This window comes from Bos grunniens, chromosome 5 (genome assembly GCF_055505025.1).
Source record: "Bos grunniens cultivar Pamir isolate PY7600 chromosome 5, Bosgru_T2T1.0, whole genome shotgun sequence".
NCBI classification, from domain to species: Eukaryota; Metazoa; Chordata; class Mammalia; order Artiodactyla; family Bovidae; genus Bos; species Bos grunniens.
Window position 1 is genome coordinate 76,818,033 of NC_141169.1, and position 23,422 is coordinate 76,841,454.

At 55.1% G+C, this 23,422-nt stretch overlaps 1 protein-coding gene across 3 annotated transcripts in view; it reads right to left on the reverse strand.

Moving 5' to 3' along the window:
- Positions 1-238: 238 nt before the first annotated feature.
- ELFN2 (extracellular leucine rich repeat and fibronectin type III domain containing 2) overlaps positions 239-23,422 on the reverse strand; it is a 72,234-nt gene continuing 49,050 nt past the window's right edge. For all 3 annotated transcript variants that reach the window (XM_086404032.1, XM_086404030.1, XM_086404031.1), the window contains one exon: positions 239-23,265. In XM_086404032.1, coding sequence (XP_086260158.1) covers positions 20,332-22,806 — 2,475 coding nt within the window. In that variant the 5' untranslated portion in view covers positions 22,807-23,265 and the 3' untranslated portion in view covers positions 239-20,331. The remainder of the gene's footprint in view (positions 23,266-23,422) is intronic.

Here is a 23,422-nt window from a genome sequence, read left to right on the forward strand (position 1 = left end):
GTAGGAATTTTAAGGGCAGGCGCATTAGTGCCTTTTCTAAGAATTTATTTCCCACAATATTCACTAATACTGTGTGTGTGTGTGTGTGTGTGTTTTAAAACAATCATTTGTTTCAGGTAAGGAACCTGAAAAGGTCATGGGACACAGAGATTACACAATTCATCCAGATTGCCATAGCTGGTAAATCCAAGGCAGGAGTCCAACCCAGGTGCGACATTAACCACAAGGCTACACTGTCTCCAATGATATAATCATCTTTTAATTCTTATCAATATCATAAGTGAAAAGTAACAGTTTATTGTCATTTTATCAGTTAGGATTAGGCATGGGTACAAGTAACAGAGACCTAAGCCAGAAATGTGTTGCTCAAGTAAAATCTTGAGGCTGATAGTTGAGAACTGGCATGGTGGCTCTACTCCACAGTGTCAATCACTCAGGCTCCTTCTCTTATCACTTCCCTGTGTATGATCTCTGTTCCCAAGATCTCTTCTCAGTCCAGTATAGCTGCTGGTGCTCCAACCATCAAGTCCTGTCTTCCAGTCACAGGAAGAAGGGATAAAGACAAAAAGCACTTACCAGTTGTCTTTTCAGAAGATTCCTGGAATCTGCTACTTCTCATTGGCCAGAACTTGGGCACATGGCCTCACCTAGATGGGAGACTATGTCTTTATTCTAGATGACCATGTGCCTAGCCAAAAATCAAGGGCTCTGCTCCTATGGAAGAAGGGAAGGTAAATTGGAGAACAGCCTGTGATCTCTGCCACACTGGAGGAGTACACAAAGAAACCTTTGTGTGTCTCACTGTGAGTCTTTGTGTATCTCACTGTGAATGTGTAAGAGCTCTTCCCCTTTTCACTTCTTCACCTCAGAATTATCTTTTCATAGTCTCCATTTCTATTGCATTAGTTATTCTCATTTTTAATGATGCTTCTTGTGGGGAACTCATGACTGTAACAACAATGCTTGACTCTAAGGATTTGTGTCCCAATCAAATGGAAGACACAGTGGTGGACCCAGCTCAGCACCTGACTCATCTCAGGTGCCCTGCAAATGTTGACTTCCTTCCCAAGGCAGGGGTTGCCCAGTGCTGGTGTGTATCACAAGCTGCTGTAGTGCTAAGAACTCAGTCTGGGACTCACTGAAAGACAGGAACTGGGCCTGTGGTTTTACTAAGTTCCTGAGGTGAGAACAATGCCCAGCAAGTTTGAGTTTGCCCTAAATTGTTAGCAAACTTCTTTATGCTGTCATTCTCTTCCTCTTGGTGGTCTGTAGCGCAAATGTGGCTGGTCTCTCCTCCATTCAGCCGCCCCCCACACACATCTTGAAGAGATTAATGAGGTCACCCACAGAGCCTTCCCTTTGTCAGGCTAAAACCCCCATTTTCTTACATGTCCATTGTCTGACAGGATTCCCAAACCTTCCAAATGGTATTGTTCTCAGAGGGGCTCCATTGGGTCAACCTCCCTCCTGGAATTGACCACAGCTTCTCTAGGTGGGGTCTGGGCAATACAGAAGAGTAGGGAACCCTCACCTCCCTTGGCCTGGACCCTGTGTTTCTATTAATGTGGCCCACAGCTGCATCAACCCTAGAAGCAGCTGTCACTCTGTGAATTGACTCTGAGCCCAAATCTACCACGCCCTCCACAGGTAGGAGTGACATGTTGATGGTGTGTATCTGCATATGGCTACAAGTGACACAAAATCCCTATTCAAGTCAAGTTCCAGCTAAAGAGACATCATCTCACATGAGAAGGCAGAGGCAGACAGACCCAATGCAGTCCTCAGGTCCATTCTTCAAATAAGGGTCCTCAGGTCCATTTCTTCAAATATTCTCTTTCCATTTGGCCTTCCTGGTGTGTCAACTGTGCTCATAGAGAAGGGCTTTGTGGCCACAAGGCTGAAATGGTTCCAGTATCTGCATCCCAATTACATACAACAAGGGCATCCAGGAGAACACAGAAAATCCTTCCCCTCTCAAAGCCCACCAGTAGGTTTCCTTCCCTTGGTAGGAAATGGGTCATGTGGCCATTCCTAAACCAATCACTGGCAAGTGGGGGGAGCGGTGGTAGGGCCACCATGATTGCCCAGGCCAATCCACATTTGCCTGGAGCTAGGGGCAGGGCCATGTCCAGTACTGAGTGTAGGTGGGGAAAGTTCTCCTGAACCTAAGGACGATTCTTTTAGGGAAGGTAAAGGGAAGAAATGGAGGTTCAGGGGGAAATCTCCAGCAGAGAGAACAGCGGGTTCAAAGGTCCAGAGGCATGACTGGGTGAAGGGTCTTCTCAGCCTGGCTGATGGAGGCAATGAGATTATTTAGACAGATGAGGGGCACAACCAGATGCATGCCCATCATGATCCCTGTGCCTGTTTCAAAGAAACAGACTGGGGCCTGCACCCAAGGCAGGGAGGCCAGTTAGGAGGCTGCTGCAGTGCCCAGGTGAAGGATGCTGTGCTTGGACTACAGGGAGAATGCATACATGGTGTCAGATTCGAGGTGGGTTTTCAGAGTCAGGTCAGTAGGATGTGCTGCAGCCTCAGACCTGGGGAATGAGGGGGAAAGCTCAGTAAAGAGGACCCATGGTGCTGGCTTGAGCAGCTGAGTGGTGCCATTTACGTAGGAAGCAGATTGTTTTGGGGGCTGTTGGGGATGTCTGGGTCGGATATGTAGCTGAGAGTCATCAACATATGGATGGTATTTGAAGCCTTGGGACTTCAGAAAGTGTGTTCAGGAGGGAGTCAACGAAGGGATGTTTTCGTGAGCCCACACCTTTCTCTAACCATTGTAGGAATCCAAGAGACAGACAGACAGGCCAAGATTAAGGTGTACTAGAGAGGATGGACTTCAGACGCCTTGAAGATACCATCTGTAGGACCTCTGGACCTAAGCAAATGCAAGTAGGGAAGGAGAGGGAGAAATTGAGGTAATTTGCAGGTTTGGGCTTCAGAGAGGACTGGGTGGTACAAGGTTCAACATTAACCATTAACCCTATAGGCTCTGCCCTGCCAGGGCCCAGGCCTCCCCCAGAGCCCACACTGAGGCCTCCCCACACCCTGCTCGTTCCCCTTTTCTTTCATCCCACTCTGAGATTCTCTTCCTTTCCCTCTTCTGGTTTAGAGCTGCCCCCGCATGCCTCTGGCCCCGGGGTCTGTTTCTTTTGGACAAAGCATGTGCTCCCGCTGCTGTGTTGGCCACTCTGTCACACCCTCTTCCATTCAGCTAACATTCTTGGCAGCCTCCCTGGGCCAGGCCCTGGTAGCACTGCTCCTCGGCTCTCAGGTCTTCAACACCTCCCTACAGCCTGGGAGGTGGATGCAGCTATAGCTTTATTTCACAGAGGTGGAAACTGAGGTTCTGCAGTTGGGGAAGCACTCTAAGGTTCGCCATCCAGCCACCATACTCCTTCTCGTATCAGAGCCATCCCTGGCAGTCAGTCCAGCGATTGGCTCTAGACTGGCCTGGGACATATCATCTATTGATGGCTATTGAGAGGCAGCCAGGTCTGGGGCAGGGACATGATCTGGGGGAATCTGGCCTTGCCTGTGTTAATCAACATCTGTTGAGCCTCACTCCCCTGGTCTGTACACTGGGGATAAGAAACACATTTAATCTCACAGACATACTGCAAAGATTTAACAACCTAATGCCTACCTCATGGTGCTACTGTGAGGTTTAAATAGCTGAGCACAATGCCGATACACAGTGAGGTCCTCCAGGGCAGGAGCCATGGACCACTCTCCTTCCCACCCCCCAAAGCAGCCCGTGGCAGGCCTGGCCCAGTGACAGCTCAGGGACTGACTATCAGGAATGGATTGCATTGGTAGCGGGGCTTCTATGCTCAGGTCCTAAAGCCAGAACAGTCCTTAGGCTAGAAGTGGCCGGGCAAGGGGGACCCATGGCCCAAACCTGGGGTTGCTAGGATCAGAGTTGACAGCAGCAACACCAGAGAAGTGGAAGGATGGGGTGCTGGAACAAGTCTGGGCAGGAGACAAATGAGCAGAATAAAGAAGGATTTTCTGAGAAGAATTGCCATGAATCCTAACTGCAATCTAGATGTACTTCAAGAGAGCAAAGAGCAGCATTCCTCTTTTATCGTTGTTTGACGGGGAGGCTAGGCTGTTTGGAATAGTGTTCACTTCAGAGACTGAGCCACACAAGGCCCCCTTGTCTACTAGGGTTACAGCCCAGCATTCATGCCTCACCTGAAGAACTTTACAAGTAGTTAAGGGGTGGTAACATCCGGCAGCTCCCATGCCTGGCCCTTGCCCCCAGTCTCACCCCCACGCCCCCATTCCCCACCCCCGGAGGCCCTTGTTCTGCCTCAGCATCTCTCAGCTCCCAGGAACCAGAGGCCGTGTCTCCTTGAGCTTTCTCCACTGCATACACCAGCCAGGGCCAGGGCTCCACCTAGCACATAGGCTCGTGGGTTGACCCTCAGAGTAAGAAACTAGGAAAACCATCTGGGCTGGGGATTCCGCTGAGCAGCAGAAGAGGGAAGAAGAAATTGGCGATTTACTCAGCAAGGCAAAGGAAGGACACACCCCAAATGCAAATGGCCTTTCTGACTTCATCTGATCCATGTCACCTCTCTTCCCTCAGAAACCAGTTCCTTCATCCTCTCACTCCTCCAGGAGACAAGAGTCCAGCCTCCTAACCCTTGTGCCCAAGCCAGGCCATATCCACTCCTCTTTCCTCCCCTTTGCAGTGTCACTCCCTCTCCTATGACTGGCTTCCAAGCCCATCCTGCTCCTGCCCAGACATAAAAAAGCAAAACCATTTACTCATCCAACACCATTTATTGAGCCTTTTTTTCCAAACAGTAGGCTCCTCCTCCCACCCTTCACTTAGGGCACCCTAAGCTCCCCCAAGCTGAACCCCTCTCCAAGTGCTAGTAAGGCCTGGGCAAGAATACAAAGGGAAGCTCAGATACTGTAGGTCTAAATATTTAAGTTATAAATCAAGCTTAGAAATCATTAGCACATCCTCCTGCTTTGACAAATATACCTTCATAATGACCTAGGAAGATGTGAATTTCAAATCCTTGGATGCCTTGAGTGTGGTGGCTCTGGGAAACCAAGCCCCCATTTTCTGGCCCACCACAACCCCTTCTCTTCTCTTCCCAGTGCTTTCTTACAACTTAAGGGGTCTCACATGCATGCAAATAGCAACCCCCCAACCCATACATCTAGACTGTGTCCACACTTCCCACTCACAGCTACCCCTTGGCCATCTCTTGTGCCCACGTGGAGACGTGCTCACCCTGAGCAGACAGACTGTGGAAGCAGGCCTAAGACCAACTGGACAGATGACCCCGGCATCCCAGGTTATTTCAAGCAGGATCTAGAATAGGGAGACCTTGGGCATGCACATGTTGGCCCTGTAGACTCACTGCCCTGCAGGGAGGAACAGGGTGCTGGAGGCAGGTCAAAGCAGGCCCTCTGATGTGTGTGGCCCAAGGCAGGTCCCCTATTGATGCTAGTCACATCTGCCTCCTTCCCTTCCCTTGTCTGGGGCCTAGTTGAAATAGTGTGAGGCCTGACCTCCATCCTCCCAGGTCATACCATACTCCTTATGACTGGGAAGTTTTTCTCCCCCATCCCCTATTTTCTGGACTTCATTCATCTCATCTTGAAATGAGGAATTTGCATAGATATATTAGAAGTAACCAGAATTCTAATAGAAAGAATCAGAATGCAGGGTCTGATAGTGCTTAGGACATCTTACCTCAGTCCGAGGCTCAGGATGGCCACAGGTCCTAGGCCTGAAGCTGGCCTTCCTCTGCTCTCTGTTGGCCTACAGATTGAGATGTCCTGCAGTGTCCTAACTGGGCCTCGGGCCTTTGAGCGCTGTCCTGAGGGAATGTCTGGATGAAGCTATCTAAAGGAATGAGCGAAGCTTAGGAGTCAAGTGGGGTGGGGTTCCTTCCCAGGCTGCCCCTGATAAGCCGTGCCAGCTCAGGGGAATTTCTATTTCTGACCCTGTTCCATTTCCCAAATGTAAAGCGGAGCTAAAGCATCTACTTCCCAGAGTTGCTATGGGAATTCGATTTAACTTGGTTTGTACAGTGGACAGGCGGGATTGGCCCATTGCCCTACAGCGTACCTCCAGGCACTATAGAGGCCAGAAAGCTAAAAACTGGCCCAAGTAAGACGCTCTTGAAGCTGAGTGTCGGGAAGATTCGGTTCTGCAGATCAGGGGCTCTTTGCAGAGATGTGGAAGGAGGCAATGAACCAGAGGGTATACTTCGGTGACCATCCCCTGCCTTAGCAGAGGAACCTTCAGCCCATCGTCAGCTTCCATGGCCCAGTATCCACTGGGCCACTGTTGTCCTGGCACCAGCAGCCTGGATCCTGCTAATGGACCAAGGGGCAGCTGCCTCCTAGGTGACCCAGGTCTGCACTGTTACTTAGAAAGTCAATCCAGAAAGCACAAGCTCGAGTCTGGGTCTTCAGCTCGCCCGATAATTCTCTACAGCTCTTGGTCCCCCTCTCATTAACTCTTCTCCGTTTCAACTGGTTATAGAAAATTCTGTTGTCTTCAACAGAGTCCAGGCCAAATTCATAGCTGTTGTGTCTCGCTAATACGGACAGGGACCAGAAATGGTTTTTGTATTGACTAGAAGAAAGAATGGATGAGTGGGTTTTACCTCCTGGGCCATTATAGATTCTGATGCGGAGGGGTGGTTGCTGGAGGAGGAGGTCAGGAAAAAGGCAGGCAAGAATACTGAGGACAAGGACTTTCAGAGGCTACAACTTCCAGGTCTTCACCTCTGTCACTGTGACTCCCTCACATGTGATCTTGCTTAGTTTGGCAAGAACCATGACGACCCAAGACAGGCTGTCAGGGATGTCATGGGGGGAGGTATTTCAGTCCAAGAAAGGAGATTTGGGGTGGTGCTTCCAATTCCCATGGGAGCTGGGCAGGAATGGATGTGATAGACTTGGCATTGTGGAGAGAGGACAGATAGGCCTGGCAACCCAGGCCTACGGGAGGAAAATGGGGACCTAGGCCAGGCAGAGAGGCAGCCTTGGGCCTCATGTGGAGGGTGGACAGTGGAGACCCAGTCACAGACCCCTTCGGGCACCAGTGAGACAGTGGGGAGGGAGTAAGCCCTGAGTTAACTGCTGATGAGGGTGGCAGCATCAGAGACCCTGCCACCTTGGCTCACACATCAGGATGTCTCGGGGCCAAAGACAAGTGTGAAGGGGGAAGACACTCTGAGAGCTAAGGACCCATGGAAGGAGACAGTAGCTGAGTTCCCAAGATGGCAAAAATGAGAGCAGGGCTAGGAACAGAGAGTGGGTGACCCATAGGAGGGGGAAGGACGAACAATGAGTGTGCCCAGAACTGTCACATCTGACCTGTATCTTTCTTGCAGGTAAAGAGCCCTGAGAAGGTGGCTCCTGGGGGCTGAGTGCTCACCCTGAGCGAGACTACAAATGCAGAGGCTGAGAAGTGACAAATTGGGACCTGTAATCAGGCAAGCCTTTCATACAGTTCATGGGGTTCTCAAGGCAAGAATGGTGAAGTGATTTGCCATTCCCTTCTCCAGTGGACCATATTTTGTCAGAACTCTCCACCATTACCCAATCGTCTTGGGTGGTCCTGCACAGCATGGCTCATAGTTTCATTGAGTCAGACAAGGCTGTGGTTCATGTGATCAGTTTGGCTAGTTTTCTGTGATTGTGGTTTTCATTCTGTCTGCCCTCTGAAGGATAAGGATAAGAGGCTTGTGGAAGCTTCCTGATGGGAGGGACTGGCTGTTCAGGTATCTGGGTCTTGCTCTGATGGGTGGGGCTCAGTTAATCTTTAATCCAATTTTCTGTTGTTGGGTGGGGTAGTGTTCCCTCCCATAGGGGTAATGGTGATAATGGCGACTTCCTTCAAAAGGATTTATGCCAGCATGCCAGGGCTCCCAGGACTGTTGTATTCAGTGTCCCTGACCCTGTGGCAGGCCACTGTCGACCCACACCTCCACTGGAGACTCCTGGACACTCACAGGCAAGTCTGGCTCAGTCTCTTGCAAGATCAAACTAGTCAATTCTAAAGGAAATGAGTCCTGAATATTCACTGGAAGGACTGATACTGAAGTTGAAGCACCAATACTTTGGTTACCTGATGCAAAGACTTGACTCATTGGAAAAGACTCTGATGGCTGGGAAAGATTGAAGGCGGGAGGAGAAGGGGATGTCAGAGGATGAGATGGTTGGATGGCATCACCAACTCGATGGATATGAGTTTGAGCAAGCTCCAGGAGTTGGTGATGGACAGGGAACCCTGGCATGCTGCAGTCCATGAGGTTGCAAAGAGTAAGACACGACTGAGTGACTGAACTGAACTGAGTCAGGGAAGCGGGATGAGTTGGGGCCAAGAGAGTCCAGACCCAGAACTGGATTCTCCAACCTCACAGTCTAGAAAATAATGAGGAAAATACCTCAGCTGCTGTGAGACCATCTTAAATAGCCTACTGTTAGGGAGCAGAATTTGAGGGCTTTCCTGGAAGAAGGGGTTAGCAGACCCCCATCCTCACAGCTATGGCATAAAGAGACCTCATGAATGGCAAGGGAAAGGCAACTGGAACAGGTGGCCCTGAGCCAGAGCCGGGCTGGGGGACCCTAGGCCAGTCCCACCTGCAGGCCTGAAATGACAGAGCCTGTGAGATTCCACCTGTTCTTCTGAACCCTCTCCCACACACCTGTCTCCCTCCCCCTCCACCCAGGGGGCAAGTTACCAGGGAAGCAGGACACAGCTGCTTGAGAAGAGCTGACGAGCAGAGGGAGACCACGGCCTGGGCTGTGACCACCTTGGGACAACAGCACAGAGGGTGCTTGAGGGCAGCTTGGAGGGGACAGGATACAAGCTGGGACTCCAGCCTGGGTCTTTCCGGGGAGCCCCTCCCCCCAATCCATACCAACTCCCAGGGAGGCAAAAGGCTTCAGGAAAGGCCCATGGGCCAGGAGCCAGGGGGGCCACAGAGAACACGGACCCCAGGTGGGGCTGCCGAATGTCTGAGTGTGGCCTCACTCATGGGGAAGAGCTCAGAGTCAGGGAGGCCAAATCCCCTTACAGCAATCCAGGCTGAATCCAGGAGCTGCCCAGAGGCAGGGAGTTGCAGCAGTTGGAGAGCAGAGGTCTGGGAAGAGAGGGGGAGGGGCTCTGAAACCATTTACCACAGATTGAGACTCGAACCCAGTCAAAACCCTGCTTGGGACTTGAACCACATGACTGGGACTCAAACCCAGCCAAAACCCTGCTTGGGACTTGAGCCCAGGTAGCTGGGACTCAAACCCAGCCAGAACCCACAATACCTGAGGACCTAATGAAGCTCGGGTTCTTGATATCTCATCACAGAAAGAATTCAGTAAGAGACAAAGTGATAGGTAAGAAGTGGATTTATTCAGAAACAGAGAGAAGCACACTCCACATACAGAGTGTGGGCCATCACAGAGGGCGAATGCAGCGGCTGTGAACTGTGGCATGGTTAGTTTTTATAGGCTAGGTATTTTCATATGCTAATGAGTTGGAGGACTATTCCAACTATTCTGGGGAAGGGGCAGAGATTTCCTGGATTTGGGCCGCCTCCCAGTCCTTGATCTTTTAATAGTGCCTTGGAGCTGTCATGGCACCTCTGGGTGTGTCATTTCTCTTGCTGATTCAGGATCAGGGTCTAGTCTTGTCTGCCATCTTGGTCCCATTTGATTCTAATCAGTTTATGTTGTGTCCTTGGGCTACGTTATTCTTTCAAAAGTTGTGCCTTGCCCCTTTCCCTCCTGTTACAGCTCTGCCTACAGGGGAGACAGAGAGACTGGGGCTTGGAGCTGGGCTTCAGGCTCCTCCACTTCCCCTTCCCTATCCAAGTTTGGCAACTTAGCCTGAGGTCACTGGATGAAGCCTGAGCTCCATGCCTGTCCAGAGAGACAAGTTCCATCTCTTGATCCCTGAGAATGAGCAGGGGTGGTTCAGAACCATGGAGAAAGGGCCCACAGACTGTTGTGGTCGGGCAACAGGAGACAGTGCAAGTAAGAGGGGTCATGTGCAAGCAGAGGTCCAATGAAGCCTGGAGGCTGACCTTGCCTTGGCCTGAAGGAAGAAGCCTATGGGTCCCCCAGATACTCCAAGCACTCAAGGCAGAGATAGAAGGAGATGCCTGGAACCTGTCACAGGACACTGGTGCCTCCCTCCTGGGAATAAGCTGAAAGCTGGCTATACCCTCCAATTGTCACTATTACTGCTGATGGGCAAAATCTAGACACCTTCCTGAAAGAAGGCGTTTCTAGTCCCAACAGGATGGCAAGGGTCTGGAAGAAGGGCTGGTGGCCCAGCAGCAAACAGTAGTGCAAAGGAGCCTGAGGTCCCTGGATGAGGACCTTTGGGGTCCCCCAGGATGAGAAGGATATTTTCTATGCAGTCCCTTCTCCTTCCTCAACAGTGGGTGCCTTGGGTCCACTGCCAGGCCCTCCTTACTGCAGTTTGGGGAGATCTGGCTTTGGGACATGCACTTGGCTCAACTCACCTAGGAGTAGAGTGTGTGGGTCCCTGCAGCTCCCTGAGGCACCCAGTTGGGAGGAAGAGGCTGTGAGGAGTAGAGGGACCAGTTGGGGGGGTGCAGGCCCAAAGAGACGAGCAAGGCATAAGCATGGGCTGCATTTAGGCCTGGAAGGCAGCCCACCTCCCCATGTCCCACCCCCTCTACCTTCCCTCAAAAGGAAGACTTCATGTGACCTGGAAAGGTAATTCTCAGGTTGAAAGAAAGTCCTGGAAGTGTTGGGGCCTAAGAGAAGCACAGATCCAGGTCCTAGCTGCTGGCCTTACCATGTGTACATGATCCTTCTAAGAGCCTCTTTTCCTGAGGACTTTATTCCAAGTCCTTCCTGGAGGATAGGTTTGTAGACACACACACCCCCTCCCCCATCCTCACAATGACAGCAGGGGAGGGCAAGGGGGAAGGCAGCTGGGCAGGGCACCCTGAAACTGACCGAGGCTTGGGGACCTCTGAGCAACCCCAGCTGCAGGCCTGAGCAGATAGAGCTTGTGAGATTCTAACACCTGCTCCTCAGACCACCCCCAGCCCCACAAGCCTGCTCCTTCTCCTCCTCCTCCCATGGTGCAAGTTCATAGCGAACCTTCCCTTAGGAAACAAGACATGGGCTATATTAACCTAAAATAATAAAACAGCCAGTTATTCTACCAGCAAAATGGATTTATGTGGGAGCAGCCAAGAATTGCAACTTGGGGACTCTGGTGAAATACTTGTAAATCCCAAGAAAGTGAAGGAGAGGAAACTCTTATAGAGAAGGGGACCTAGTAGGGGCGGTTATAAACAAAAAGTCCACTGGAGGAAAACTGCTTTACTCTGGCTGAGATGTGACACTTAGCTGTTGCCAAGCCAGGGACTTCCTTGGTGGCTCAGATGGCAAAGCGTCTGTCTATGATGAAGATCTGGCTTCAATACCTGGGTTAAGAAAATTCCCTGGAGAAGGAAACGGCAATCCACTCCAGTACTCTTGCCTAGAAAATCCCATGGACAGAGGAGCTTGATACAGGCTACTGTCCATGGGGTCGCAAAGAGTCAGGCACGACTAAGCGACTTCACTTTCACTTTCACTTTCAAGCCAGCAGAAAATCTTCCTCCTGCTGGCAGTGCTAAGGTAGTGTCACCTCCTGCCGGAAAAGCAGGGTCTATCTCTTTCTGTTGGGATCAGTATTGATAGCTAATGGTACATGCCTGAGCATTCTCCCTTCTGGTCTCCCATGTCCATTTTAGTGAGGTTTCCCTTTATCACTTTTCACAGCTGCTTGGGAAGTCAGTAAACAGGGTGACTGGGACCAGGCTGTGGTCACCTTGGGACAGCAGCACAGAGGGTGCTTGAGGGCAGCTTGGAGGAGACAGGATACAAGCTGGGACTCCAGCCTGGGTCTTTCTGGGGAGTCCTTCCTAACCTCGCCTCCCCAATCCACACCTCCAGCCTGGGTCTTTCTGGGGAGTCCTTCCTAACCTCGCCTCCCCAATCCACACCAACTCCCAGGGAGGCAAAAGTCCACAGGAAAGGTCCACGGGCCAGGAGCCAGGAGGGCCACAGGAAACACTGACCCTCGGTGGGGCTACTGAATATACGTGTGCGTGGCCTCACTCCTGAGCAAGAGCTCAGAGTCAGCGAGGCCAAGTTCCCTTATAGCCACCCAGGCTGAATCCAGGGGCTGCCCAGAGGCAGGGGGTTGCAGCAGTTGGAGAGCAGAGGTCTGGGAAGAGAGGGGGAGCGGCTCTGTCTACTGGGGAGACAGGGAGGCTGGGGCTTGGAGCTGGGCTTCAGGCTCCCCGACTAACCCTTCCCAATCCAAGCTTTGGCAGCTGAGCCTGAGGTCACTGGATGAAGCCCAAGTTCTGTGCCTGTCCAGAGAGACAAGGTGCATCTCTTGACCCCTGAGAAGGAGCAGAGTTGGTTCAGAGCTGTGGAGAAAAGGGGCCGCAGACCATTGGCAGCGAGTAGGGAGACAAGGTAAGCTAGGGCGCCTAGGTCAGGGGTCCTGCCAGGCCTAAAGGAGGTGGCCCTTGGGTCCTACAGAAACCTCAACCCCCCAAGGCAGAGGCAGGAGGCAGCAACCTGGGAGAAGCAGGGGTCTGGGAGTCACAAACCTGGGGCTGCCTCTGAGAACCAGGGAAGCCCCATAGGGCTCAATTTGAGGGTATTTCGGGAGAAAGAGCTTTTTGTTGTTGTGAAGGCAAAGTGGGAGCCCGGGGGAGGGGAATTGAACTAAGTGACTAAACAGAAGTTCCCTGGCTGGCAGCTGTGAGGGGTCACAGAATAAACTTGGAACTGTGAACACCTTCAAACCAAGCCCCGGCAGAGCTCGGGTAGTGGGGGCTCTTGTATATAGGGGGTGTGTTTGTGAATGTGGAGAAGGAGGAAGCGGTCCTGAGCTAGACAGGGTCAAGGTTGAGAGGACATGGGGGGGTTGACAGACTTTCTGGAGAAGACAGAAGAGCCATGTCACCTGCAGCTAGGCCCACGGGCACTGGTTTGGAAGAACCCCAATTTGGAGGGAATGACACAGAAAGTGTAAAAGTGGGGTGCCTCCTGGCCTTGGGCTCTTTCTATAGCACCCCAACCCCACCCGAAGCCTCAAGTCCTCGGGAGCCCCAGCCAGCAAGGTTTTACCCAAAATTGCCCACAAGGCATTTATTTCCTTACTGGATGAATACCGCCTCACCCCAGAAGGAATTAGAAGTAGGTACCAAATAAACATGTCACATTTGCCTAATTAATAAACATTTGTGTTGAGTGATCTGGGATATTTAGTGTTCCGGGTATTTTTGATGTTTGTCTGCTCTGTTAAATGTTAAAGCACCAGTGTCCTTGACATTCAAATCAATGATTTGAAAATAAGGAATTAGTTCAGAATTGTGATTTTCCTGGAAATACCACTAGTGTGATAAGAAGCTTGGGACGTGACAAGAACCCAGAGTCAAGCTAGGAGTAAGCGGAAACTTAGCAGGATACAAGATTCTTCACATAAATGAAGTATTGAAAAAGGAAATCAGATATATTAAATTTCCTGATATAGTTTTGGGAGAGTTAAGGACATTTACTTAATTACATGTGTACGCAGGACCTAAATTAACCCAAAGTCCCCTTAAAAATGAATGTTCAAATTGACTAGATTTATTCATAGAGTAACTTTTGCATTGAAATGAAAGACCATGAGTCTTTGAATCTAACTTTGTAAATAGTTCATTTTGGAATCCAAGTAACAAAGGAGCGAGCCTTTCTGTACCCAAAGGCAAAACTCTTTGAGGACACGTTCCAAACGCCCAGTAACTGTAAACTCCCTAACCCTCATGGTGTGGTAGCACTCAGGGGGGTGGGGGAGCTGGGGCAGCCACAAGGGGGAGGATCTGACCTGACCTGGACCCTGCTCCCCCTACACACATGTCCACACTTAGTCACATCTTTGTTTTTTCAGGAATAATAAGAATTTTCCAAGAGAAAAGGCCCATGCTGATGAAGAGAAACCAAGACAGAGTGTCAAAAGAAGGTAGCTGGGCTGGGCTGGGGGACCCTAGGCCAGTCCCACCTGCAGGCCTGAAATGACAGAGCCTGTGAGATTCCAGCACCTGCTCTTCTGAACCCTTCCCCACATACCTGTCTCCCTCCCCCTCCACCCAGGGGGCAAGTTACCAGGGAAGCAGGACACAGCTGCTTGAGAAGAGCTGACGAGCAGAGGGAGACCACGGCCTGGGCTGTGACCACCTTGGGACAACAGCACAGAGGGTGCTTGAGGGCAGCTTGGAGGGGACAGGATACAAGCTGGGACTCCAGCCTGGGTCTTTCCGGGGAGCCCCTCCCCCCAATCCATACCAACTCCCAGGGAGGCAAAAGGCTTCAGGAAAGGCCCATGGGCCAGGAGCCAGGGGGGCCACAGAGAACACGGACCCCAGGTGGGGCTGCCGAATGTCTGAGTGTGGCCTCACTCATGGGGAAGAGCTCAGTCAGGGAGACCAAACTCCCTTACAGCAATCCAGGCTGAATCCAGGGGCTGCCCAGAGGCAGGGCGTTGCAGCAGTTGGAGAGCAGAGGTCTGGGAAGAGAGGTGGAGGGGCTCTGTCTACTGGGGAGACAGGGAGGCTGGGGCTTGGAGCTGGGGTCCAGGCTCCCCAACTCGCCCTTCCCCATCCAAGCTTTGGCAGCTCAGCCTGACGTCACTGGATGAATCCTGAGCTCCATGCCTGTCCAGAGAGAAAAGGTGTATCTCTTGATTCCTGAGAAGGAGCAGGGGTGGTTCAGAGCTGTGGAGAAAAGGGTAGCAGACGGCTGGAAGAGGCAGGCAGCCTGGAAGTTGACCTCGGCAACCTTGGCCAGGAGAAAGGGTACTCCCACCATCCCAACCCTCTAAGGACAGAGAGCTGTTAGAGGCAGGCCTATGAGAAAGTGGGGTCCTTGGCCACTCACTACAGTGCGTAACCCCCGGCAATCAGCTGAGACTGAAGTGATGCCCAATGCTCCTCCACCTCTGCAGTCTAGATCCAGTGATAATGGAGGCCAGGACACCAGGCAGGGGAGTGGGGGCACATGGCAGTGGGCTCCCACGTTTCTAGCGGGATGACACCATGCGGCCCCCAGCTGGCTAGGATTGGGGCAGGGAAAGTGACCCTTAGTTCCCAGCTGGCCCATGCGCTGTCTGGGGGACACACTTCTTTTTCCCTTGACCATGGGCGAAGACTTGCCCATTTGATAGGCCCCCTTCCTTAACCCTGCGTGTGAGGCTCTGGTGAGAAAGGGAGATGGGAACTGGCTACCAGAAACTGGAGGCGCTGGGATCCCAACTTGCAGAGGGAGGGGTCGACATTCAACAAAGACCTTGGTCCTGTTGTTTTAAATAAGAAATTTATTGCAAATATAGAAATTGATTCTCTCCATACAGGAATCTCCGAGTTGAGGAAAACAATTTCGTGCCATTCAGTTTAAAACAGGAAATAGGGAAGAGGGAGAGGCAGATATAGGGAAGAGAAAATAAATGAAGTTACCCCTCCCCCCACCCCAAAAAGAAGAAAAGGAGAGTTCAGGCCCCGCCACGGGAAGAAAGGTCCACACACAGCTGGGGTTCACAGGTTCGTAGCCCGGGGCCAGGAGCCCAGCTCTGCACGACCCAAACCAGGTGCCAAGCCGTGGGACAGGATGGATGGGCTGGTGGCTCCAGGGCCAGGGTTGAGGGGTGGGGGTGGAGGAAGCCAGGGGACAAGAGTGGACCCCCCTCGGCCCTGCCCAGCCCTGTGCTTGTTTGGCAAGGGGCAGGTAAAGGAAGGAGAGGCTGACCAGACCCTCTCAAGACCACCCCATTCCACCCCCTTTCTCTCCCTACTTCTCAGCAGCAGTGATGGAACTTAATGGGGGACTCGGTGGCAGGCATGAGAACAAGGAGTCTAACACCGGTTCTGTCCTAAGGGTGGGAGGACAGACGAGGAGCACGGCAGCTCCTAGGACCGAGGTGGCTGTGAAGCAGCGGTCTCGGCAGAGAGGAGACCAGCACTGCCCTCAGGTAAGCCCCAACCTTCACTCTGGCCTGGCGGGTAAGCTTCGGGGAGCCCCTTAAGCCCTGTGGGGCTCTCACACCCCCAGGCTTCCTCATGCCTGACCACCCATCCCAACACCTCAGAAAGAAGGCCCCAACTCCCTCCTCAGGAATGTGGTGGGATGCTGCTGAACCCTGGGGTCTTTGCAGGGAAGGGCCAGAGTAGTGGAGGTCACCGGAGGAGGTACGTGGGGGAGTCCAGCCCCTCCTAACAACCTTACTTCTCCCCCCTCCCATGTCATCCTCCCCTGGCTAGCGGGCTAGTCCTCTGGCTCTGTCGTTCAGAGCTTGGCTCCCCTGCCCTGAGGGTTCCCCTGGCCCCTCCCCACTCTATTCTCCCGATTTTTGCTTCTCTGTGCATTTTGTGGCTGTCCCTTCACTGCATGTAAGCCCCTTATAAGCCGGGACCTGTCACTCTTGTCCCCCATGTCTGGCCCCTTTCCTGGCCTTAGTATGTTTTGAGACCCTAGAAGATTTCTTTCCTTCCCCCTCCCTGTGCTTCTGCTTCCCCATCTGTTAACATGTCCAGGACAGGAGGGGTGCAGGTGGGCGACTCCTCGCTAGGAACCTCAGAGCCCTTCGACCAGGCTCAGACTCTTCTCCCTGCCTCTCTGGGATTCTGCAGACCTCCTCTCCCCAGGTGGGTCTTTCTACTCCAACCCCCACCCCCCGCCCCCGCCGCAGACAGTCCCTTCCCAGCCTGGACACAGGCCACCACCGTCCTCCTGCTCTGTCCCCTAGGAGGGGTCAGGGGTGAGGAGCCTCTGGGGGGCCAACACAGGCCCCTCCTATGGAGAGGAGACAAGCCTGGGACCCCCGAGGAGGTGGCCACCCCAGACTAAGCTTTCTTCCTGCCAGACCCCGACTTTTCACTTCTGGAAGGCCATTAGCTCCAACAGAAGGGTCACGGTCCCTACTGCATTCTCCAGGAGACCATGGGTGTCCCTTCCCGGGAACAGGTGCCAAGGAAGGAAGCTCCTGTGAAGGTTTATTCAAAGAGGCCAGCCAGCCTCCAGAAGGTCCAGGGTGCAGCAACCCCACTCCACTAGGCCCCCCTGTCCCCTTCCTCCCCAGGAGACCCCCACCCCCTTCCCTTCTCTCTTGGTTTCATGCCCTCCTGGCCTGCCCAGGCCATGGCACCGGGGTCCACCGTGCTCATCACCATTACAAACACAGGACCCCGGCCAGCCAGATTCCTGGACGTAAATGTTCACCAGTCTTTTGTGAATATTTTGTCCTGAACAGGACACAGGACATAGATGCAGGAAAGCCTCTGGGGTGAGCAACAGTGTGTGCCCCACTCCCCAGAGCTTTGGCCTGGCCTGGGCACCCAGGAGGTCATCTTATTCTGCTTCATAGACCTGTATGCCCTGGGCTGTGAATGTGGGTTCAGCTCCTGGAGTGGAAGACCCTTGCGGTTAAGATGGGGACCTATCCTCTGAAGCCCCCCAAAGTCAGCCTATCTGAGGTTTTTATAGGTCATCTTCAGCCAAGAATGAAGGGGAATTGAGGGGAGCTCTGGCTCCTGCTGCAGGATTCCTCCCCATGGGCAGTGCTGTCCCTAGGCCAACCTCAAGGGAGGGGCTCCCCCTATGGGTTCTTCCCTCAGGGCCTCAAGCTCCCCCCTTGTAGAGCCACCCCAAGCTCGGCCTCCTGTACTCAGCAATGTGACTGACTCTCCCGGCAGGCAAATCACCAGACCCCTTCCTTTTGGGGAGCTCCCACTTCTTCATCTGCAAAATGGGAGCAAGTGGGACAGAGGAGCAGTCCCCCCAGGTGCCCTTCCCTGGGGCTGCCCTTCCCTGGCCAGGAAGAGGCTGATGGGAGGAGGGGAGGGGGCACTTGTGGGCTGGCCCTGATGTCCAGAAAAACAGGAGGTGGGTAGGAGGGCGGTGGGTGTTTTTGGTGGCACCTGTTTTGGGTCTTTTGCACAGCGGGCCCCTCCCTGGGTTTCAAGAGCTGCTTGTCAGATCACAACAGAGGGAATGTGGGAATGGGAGCGCGGCGGGGAGGGAGGGAGGGCCAGGGAGTCTGGACAAACTGGCACATACACGACAGATGTTTGCTCAGAAAAATACAGTAAAATCGTCATGCAAATATAACAGGGAATCTGCTTTCTCACATCACTGGCTTCTCTGCTTGCTTTTCTGTTTCATCAATCCAGTGTGAGGAGAGGTTGGGGGCAGGTTTTGGGGAGTTGGGAGAGGTCTGCTCTGCATGTCCATGCTGGCCCTCTCCCCTCCACTTCCCCAGGAGAACAGTCCTTTCTTTGCAAATGTCACCCCAAAAGTGAGCCCCAGGCTTGGTCTGTCCCCCAAGTGGGGCTCAGTTGAGCCCTAAGGCCCCATTCCCCTCCACTGTCCTCCCCCAGGAAGGTCGCTGGAGCCTACCACCCAGGGAATGGCGCTAGCTTTCCTGGTCAGAATCCCCTCCACAGTATAGGTCCCATCCAGCATCCACCCTCACCCCACAGTCACACCCCCAAAACTCAAGAACCCAACTGAGTGACAGGCCACAACCAGGAGTGTGAGGAGAGCCCAGTGGGCTCCTTCCACTCCTGAGGTGGGTGGGGCGCCAAGGGGCACATGGGCAGGTGGGCAAAGCTAGAGTCATCTCACTCCCCACTGGCCAACCTCCCTTCCACAGGTGCAGGGGCGCTGACTCCCACCCCTCAGCACCCTGTCAGTGTTCAAGACAGTCTCCAAGACAGTCTCAGGACCCCAGATCCGTCCCTTAGAGCTGACCCCAGGAAGCCCCCAGCTCTTGAGAAAGGCAGCCACCCCATCTGGCCCTGCCTTCCCTCACCGCCCTCTGCCACCCACACTGACTGAGAGAGAACCCCCAGAAGCCCAAACGGTCCCAACTGCCAGGCTCTGGGTTGCCATGGTGACAGAGGCAGGCCAGGGAGGGGGAGGGGCCCCAGGAACCCAGCCTGCTCCTTCCCAGTAGGGGTGTGGGGGGGTGCTCACCATTTGTGCTTTGTTCGATGTTGGGTGGGTGTCAGCATGGGAGGAGCGGCCATTTCCATGAAAACATGGGGGCCTCTCAGACCAGTGGGTAAGGTGGGGATAGGTAGCCAAGAGGGTGTGAGTGGAAAAACCCCAGAAGGCCCTCCTTCCTCTGGGCAGGCTGAGATGCTGCCTGGAGAGCCCACAGCAGGGGTCTGGCAGGTGGGACGCCAGGACGTAGGGGCAGAGTCAGGAAGGCCCCCACTGGACTCCACCCCCCCCCCCCCCGGCTGCTCTCAGGTATCACAGTTCACCCCTGCCCTTCTGGGATGAGTAGGGGTCTTGGAGGCCCAGAGAGGCTGGGGGCCGGGGTGTAGAGGCCTGCACCTGAGATGCGGAGGCCGCTGGCCCAGCCGCTCTCCTCAGACCCCGTCGACAGCTCCCAGGCTACTTGGAAGACACTTGAAGGGGGCTGGTGGACCGTCCCATGCCTGCACCTCCCCTACGACCAGGACCTCCCACTTCTCCTGGGTGCTGGCATCAGTGGGCAGAGACCCCCCCACAGCCGCCCATGAGGAGTTCCATACTCTGGGGGCGTGGCCATGAGCCTTTCTAGAAAGGAAAAGCACCTGCCTGACCCTCAGCTCCAGGAGACCACAGCTCTGGAACAGATAGCGGATGGACAGAGGGTGAGGGCCCCAGAAGAGCCACTGGGGGAGTGGGGGACAACACTGGGCTGGGAAACTGGGAGACTGCCTCTCACCTGCCACGTGACGCCCTTCCTCTGGGCCTCGGTCTCCCTATCCATAAAGGGAGAAAACGATGCCCAATGTCCATATGCTACTAAGTCTCCCAGTAACCTGTCCCCCATTTGGGGGACCCACTCCCTGCCCCAGGGGAGCTTGGGTCCATCTCCACCCCAGGCTCCTTTACCCCCAAACCTGTCCCTAGTCCCAGAGCCCCAGACCCCACACCCTCCTCTGGCTTCCTCGTCTGCCCCTCCCCCCTCCCCTCCGCCCCCAACCGAGCCCGCACACCCCAGCAGAGTCCCTGGGCAGCACAGTAAAGACGACTGGTTTCGGTATCAGTGTGTAAACTTTAAGGAGAACATGTCTTTGTTTTCCTGTCCGTTATTGTCGGGTGGTGGTTGTTCACAGTCAGGTGGTGGTCACGTGTGTGCGTGGGTGCGTGCGTGCGGGTGTGCGTGTGCGTCCACTCCTCGGCCCCCAGCGCGCCCCGCCCGGCCGCCCCGGCCCTTCCCCGCGTGCCCCTGGCCCTCCCCCTCCAACCTCACCAGGGTCGGGGGTGGGGAGAGGGTCACAGCTTCTGCTGGGCCGAGACCCCCTTCCAGTAATCGAGGATGTCATGCAGGTCCTCGTCCTTGGCGAACTGGACCTTCTTGCGCAGGGCGTGGCCGGCGGCCATGTACACCTCCTCCCGGTGGTGCTTCTTGTAGGGCCGGAAGCGTTCCCAGATCTTGTGCGTGCTCTCGGAGGAGTACTCAGGGCTGGAGGAGTAACCTGAGTAGTAGTGTCTGGGGGAGAGCTGCGAGTAGGTGGAGTCCCGCTTGGTGCGGGTCAGCGGCTTGAGGAAGGACACGCGCTGGCTCAGGCTGTCGGTGCCCTCCTCGTAGTACAGGGCCGGGAAGCTGTGCCGGTGCTCGCTGCAGTGGTAGGCGGGCTTCACCTCCAGGTGGTGGACGGCGCCGCCACCACCACCGCTACTCCCGCTGCTGCTGGCCGGCACCAATGGGAGCCGGTCCAGCGGGCTGTTGAGGGGGCTGCCCTTCTCGATGTACTTGGAGTCGCCCTTGGCCAGCCCCGGAGTGGCCGGATGATCCGGCACATCCAGGCTGAAGACCTTGGCGCTCTTGATGGAGCCGCTGGAGGAGACGCTGCAGGTCTTACGAGCCACGGCGGCATCGGCGCTCAGCTGGCGCTGCAGCGGGTGATGAGAGCCCTCCTTATAGGGGGGAGAGAGGAAGCTGGGCCGCTCCAGCACGCCAGGAACAGGGGTGGCGGTGGAGGAGGTGGTGGAGGCCGCAGGGAGGGACTGGCACTCGAAGGCCATCTCAGGGTCCCCGCCACCACTGCCACTCCCCAGGAAAGAGGCCGAGTCCAGCTTGAGGGCATCGATGCAATTGTTAATGATCTGGTTGACCTTGTCCACCTCCTTGGCGATGGTGGAGATCTCAGCAGCCGAGCCCTGGCCGTTCTCCAGCTCAGGGAGGTCATCCTCCGGCCGCGCCAGGCCCTCGCTGCCCGTGCCCGTGCGTACCTCGATATAGTTGCCCTTGGTGGCCACCTTTGGCGTGTCCAACCCAGCCTCCAGCCCCTTGGAGGTGGTGGGCAGCTTCTCCCCGATCATGGAGGGGATGGAAGACATTCGGGACACGGGCAGCACAGGGGGCTCGCCCAGCTTCTGGGTGGCGTGGACAACGGAGCCGGCGTCCACGTCCGCCCCATAGCGCATCTCCAGGATGGTTTTCTTGACCTTGACCGACTTCTGCTTCTCCTCCTGCATGCGTCGCTTGCGCAGGCAGTAGTAGACGGCTCCCAGCACGATGACCATGCCGAAGAGACAGCCCAGGATGGTCATGATGTAGTGGGTGGTGGTGGAGGTGCTGGGTGCCAGGTCGCCGGGCACTGGGTCCCTGGTGGTGAAGGTCAGGCAGGTGTGATTGAAGCGGCGGCTGTTTCGCAGTGAGGTCACGCAGAAGGTGTACTCGGTGTGCGCCCGCAGCTTGTCCAGCGTCACGATCTCCTTCTTGTTCTTGAGGGTCATGACGTCGGAGAAGTAGCTGTTGTTGTACTGGACCAGCACGTACATCTTGCTGTACGGGTGCGGGATGATGACCACCAGGGTGGCCGAGGTGAAGGTGACCTGGTGCAGCTTGATGGCCGGCCCCGCTGACGCGTCCGTGGTGGACGAGGCTGGCGGCTCCACTGACAAGATCTCGTCGGGGCTGAAGCCTGAGTTCTCGTCAGGCTCCCTCTGGGTGTCGGTGGAGTAGGGCGTGGGGTGGCTTGCAGGCCGGGCGGGCAGCGAGCCATTTCGGCACTTGGCCTGGAGCACGGTGATGGCGTTGAGGCTGTGGTAGGGCCGGGGCACCAGCAGTGGGTAGCCAGCGAACTCACGTGGCGACTCGCACTGCAGGCGGTCATAGTTCTTGGTTACATTGTTGAAGACCACGAGCCAGGCCAGGAAGCCGAAGAGGTCGCACTCGCAGTTGAAGGGGTTGCCGGCCAGCTCGCACACCATGAGGCTGGCCAGGCTGGCGAAGGTGGCGCCGTCGAGACGGCTGAGGCGGTTGGAGGACAGGTCAATGCTGATGAGGCTCGGGCACTCGGAGAAGGCGGCGGGCGTCACCACCTCGATGAGGTTGTGCTGCACGAAGAGGAACTGCAGGCGGCCCATGCCCCGCAGCATGCCCTCGGTCAGGTTGCTGAGCTTGTTGTAGCCCAGCTGCAGCACCTGCAGGCTCGACTGGCCCAGGAATGCGCCGTCCTCGATGTAGGAGATCTCGTTCTTGGTGAGGTTGAGGTCGGTGAGGTTCCCGAAGCGGTTAAGCGAGGAGTAGAGCACGGCCTTGAGTTTGTTCTCGTTGAGCCGCAGGTCATGCACAGTGCTGTTGATGTGCTGTGGGATGGTCTCGTAGGGTGGCTGGTTCTGGCTGCAGATGGCCAGCCACACGTACCCCTTGTCGCCCTCGATGAGCCAGCAGTCCGCGCGCACGGTTCCCGGCCGGCACACACACAGCAGCGCGGCCGCGCACAGCCCCAGGCGCAGCATGGCTCCAGCCACGGCCCCCTCTCAGGCCTGGCTCAGGGTGGGGGGCCGGGGCGCCGGGGGACCTAGTGGCCAGAGGTTGGGGCCAGCAGCACAGTCCTCCCTGGGGCTGCCACCATCTTTTGGGGGACCCCCAGCTCGGGGGCCCCAGGTGAGGTGGGCACGGCCAGTGCCAACTGTCAGGGGGCCTTCTGGGGTGCTACCCACAGTCGCCGGGCACCAGAGCCAGACCAAGGCCAGGGGGGCTGCAGGCCCCACAGCCTGCTTCCCCGAGGTGTTCTTTTCCTGCCAGGAAGATGCCCAGGTTCTCGGGGCTTGACTTCCTCTGCCTCTTCCTCTTCCTCCTGGGGCTCGGGGCTCAGAATTTCAGACGACTCCCACAGGAGGCTGGAGACTGGGACTCTGAGAGGGGAGCACGAAAGATGGGGACAGGAAGGAAGAGGCGCGTCTGTCACCTGGTTCCTGAAAGGCAGCACCGAGAGGGGGTGACAGATCAGTGTGAAGGCTCAGGGCAGCCCTCTAAGCTCCAGCACAGGCCCCCAGCCCCACTCCCACCCCCTCCCAGGGCGTCCTGTGCCAGCAGCACTCTGGGTCCCTGTTACATAAAAGAAGGGAGGTG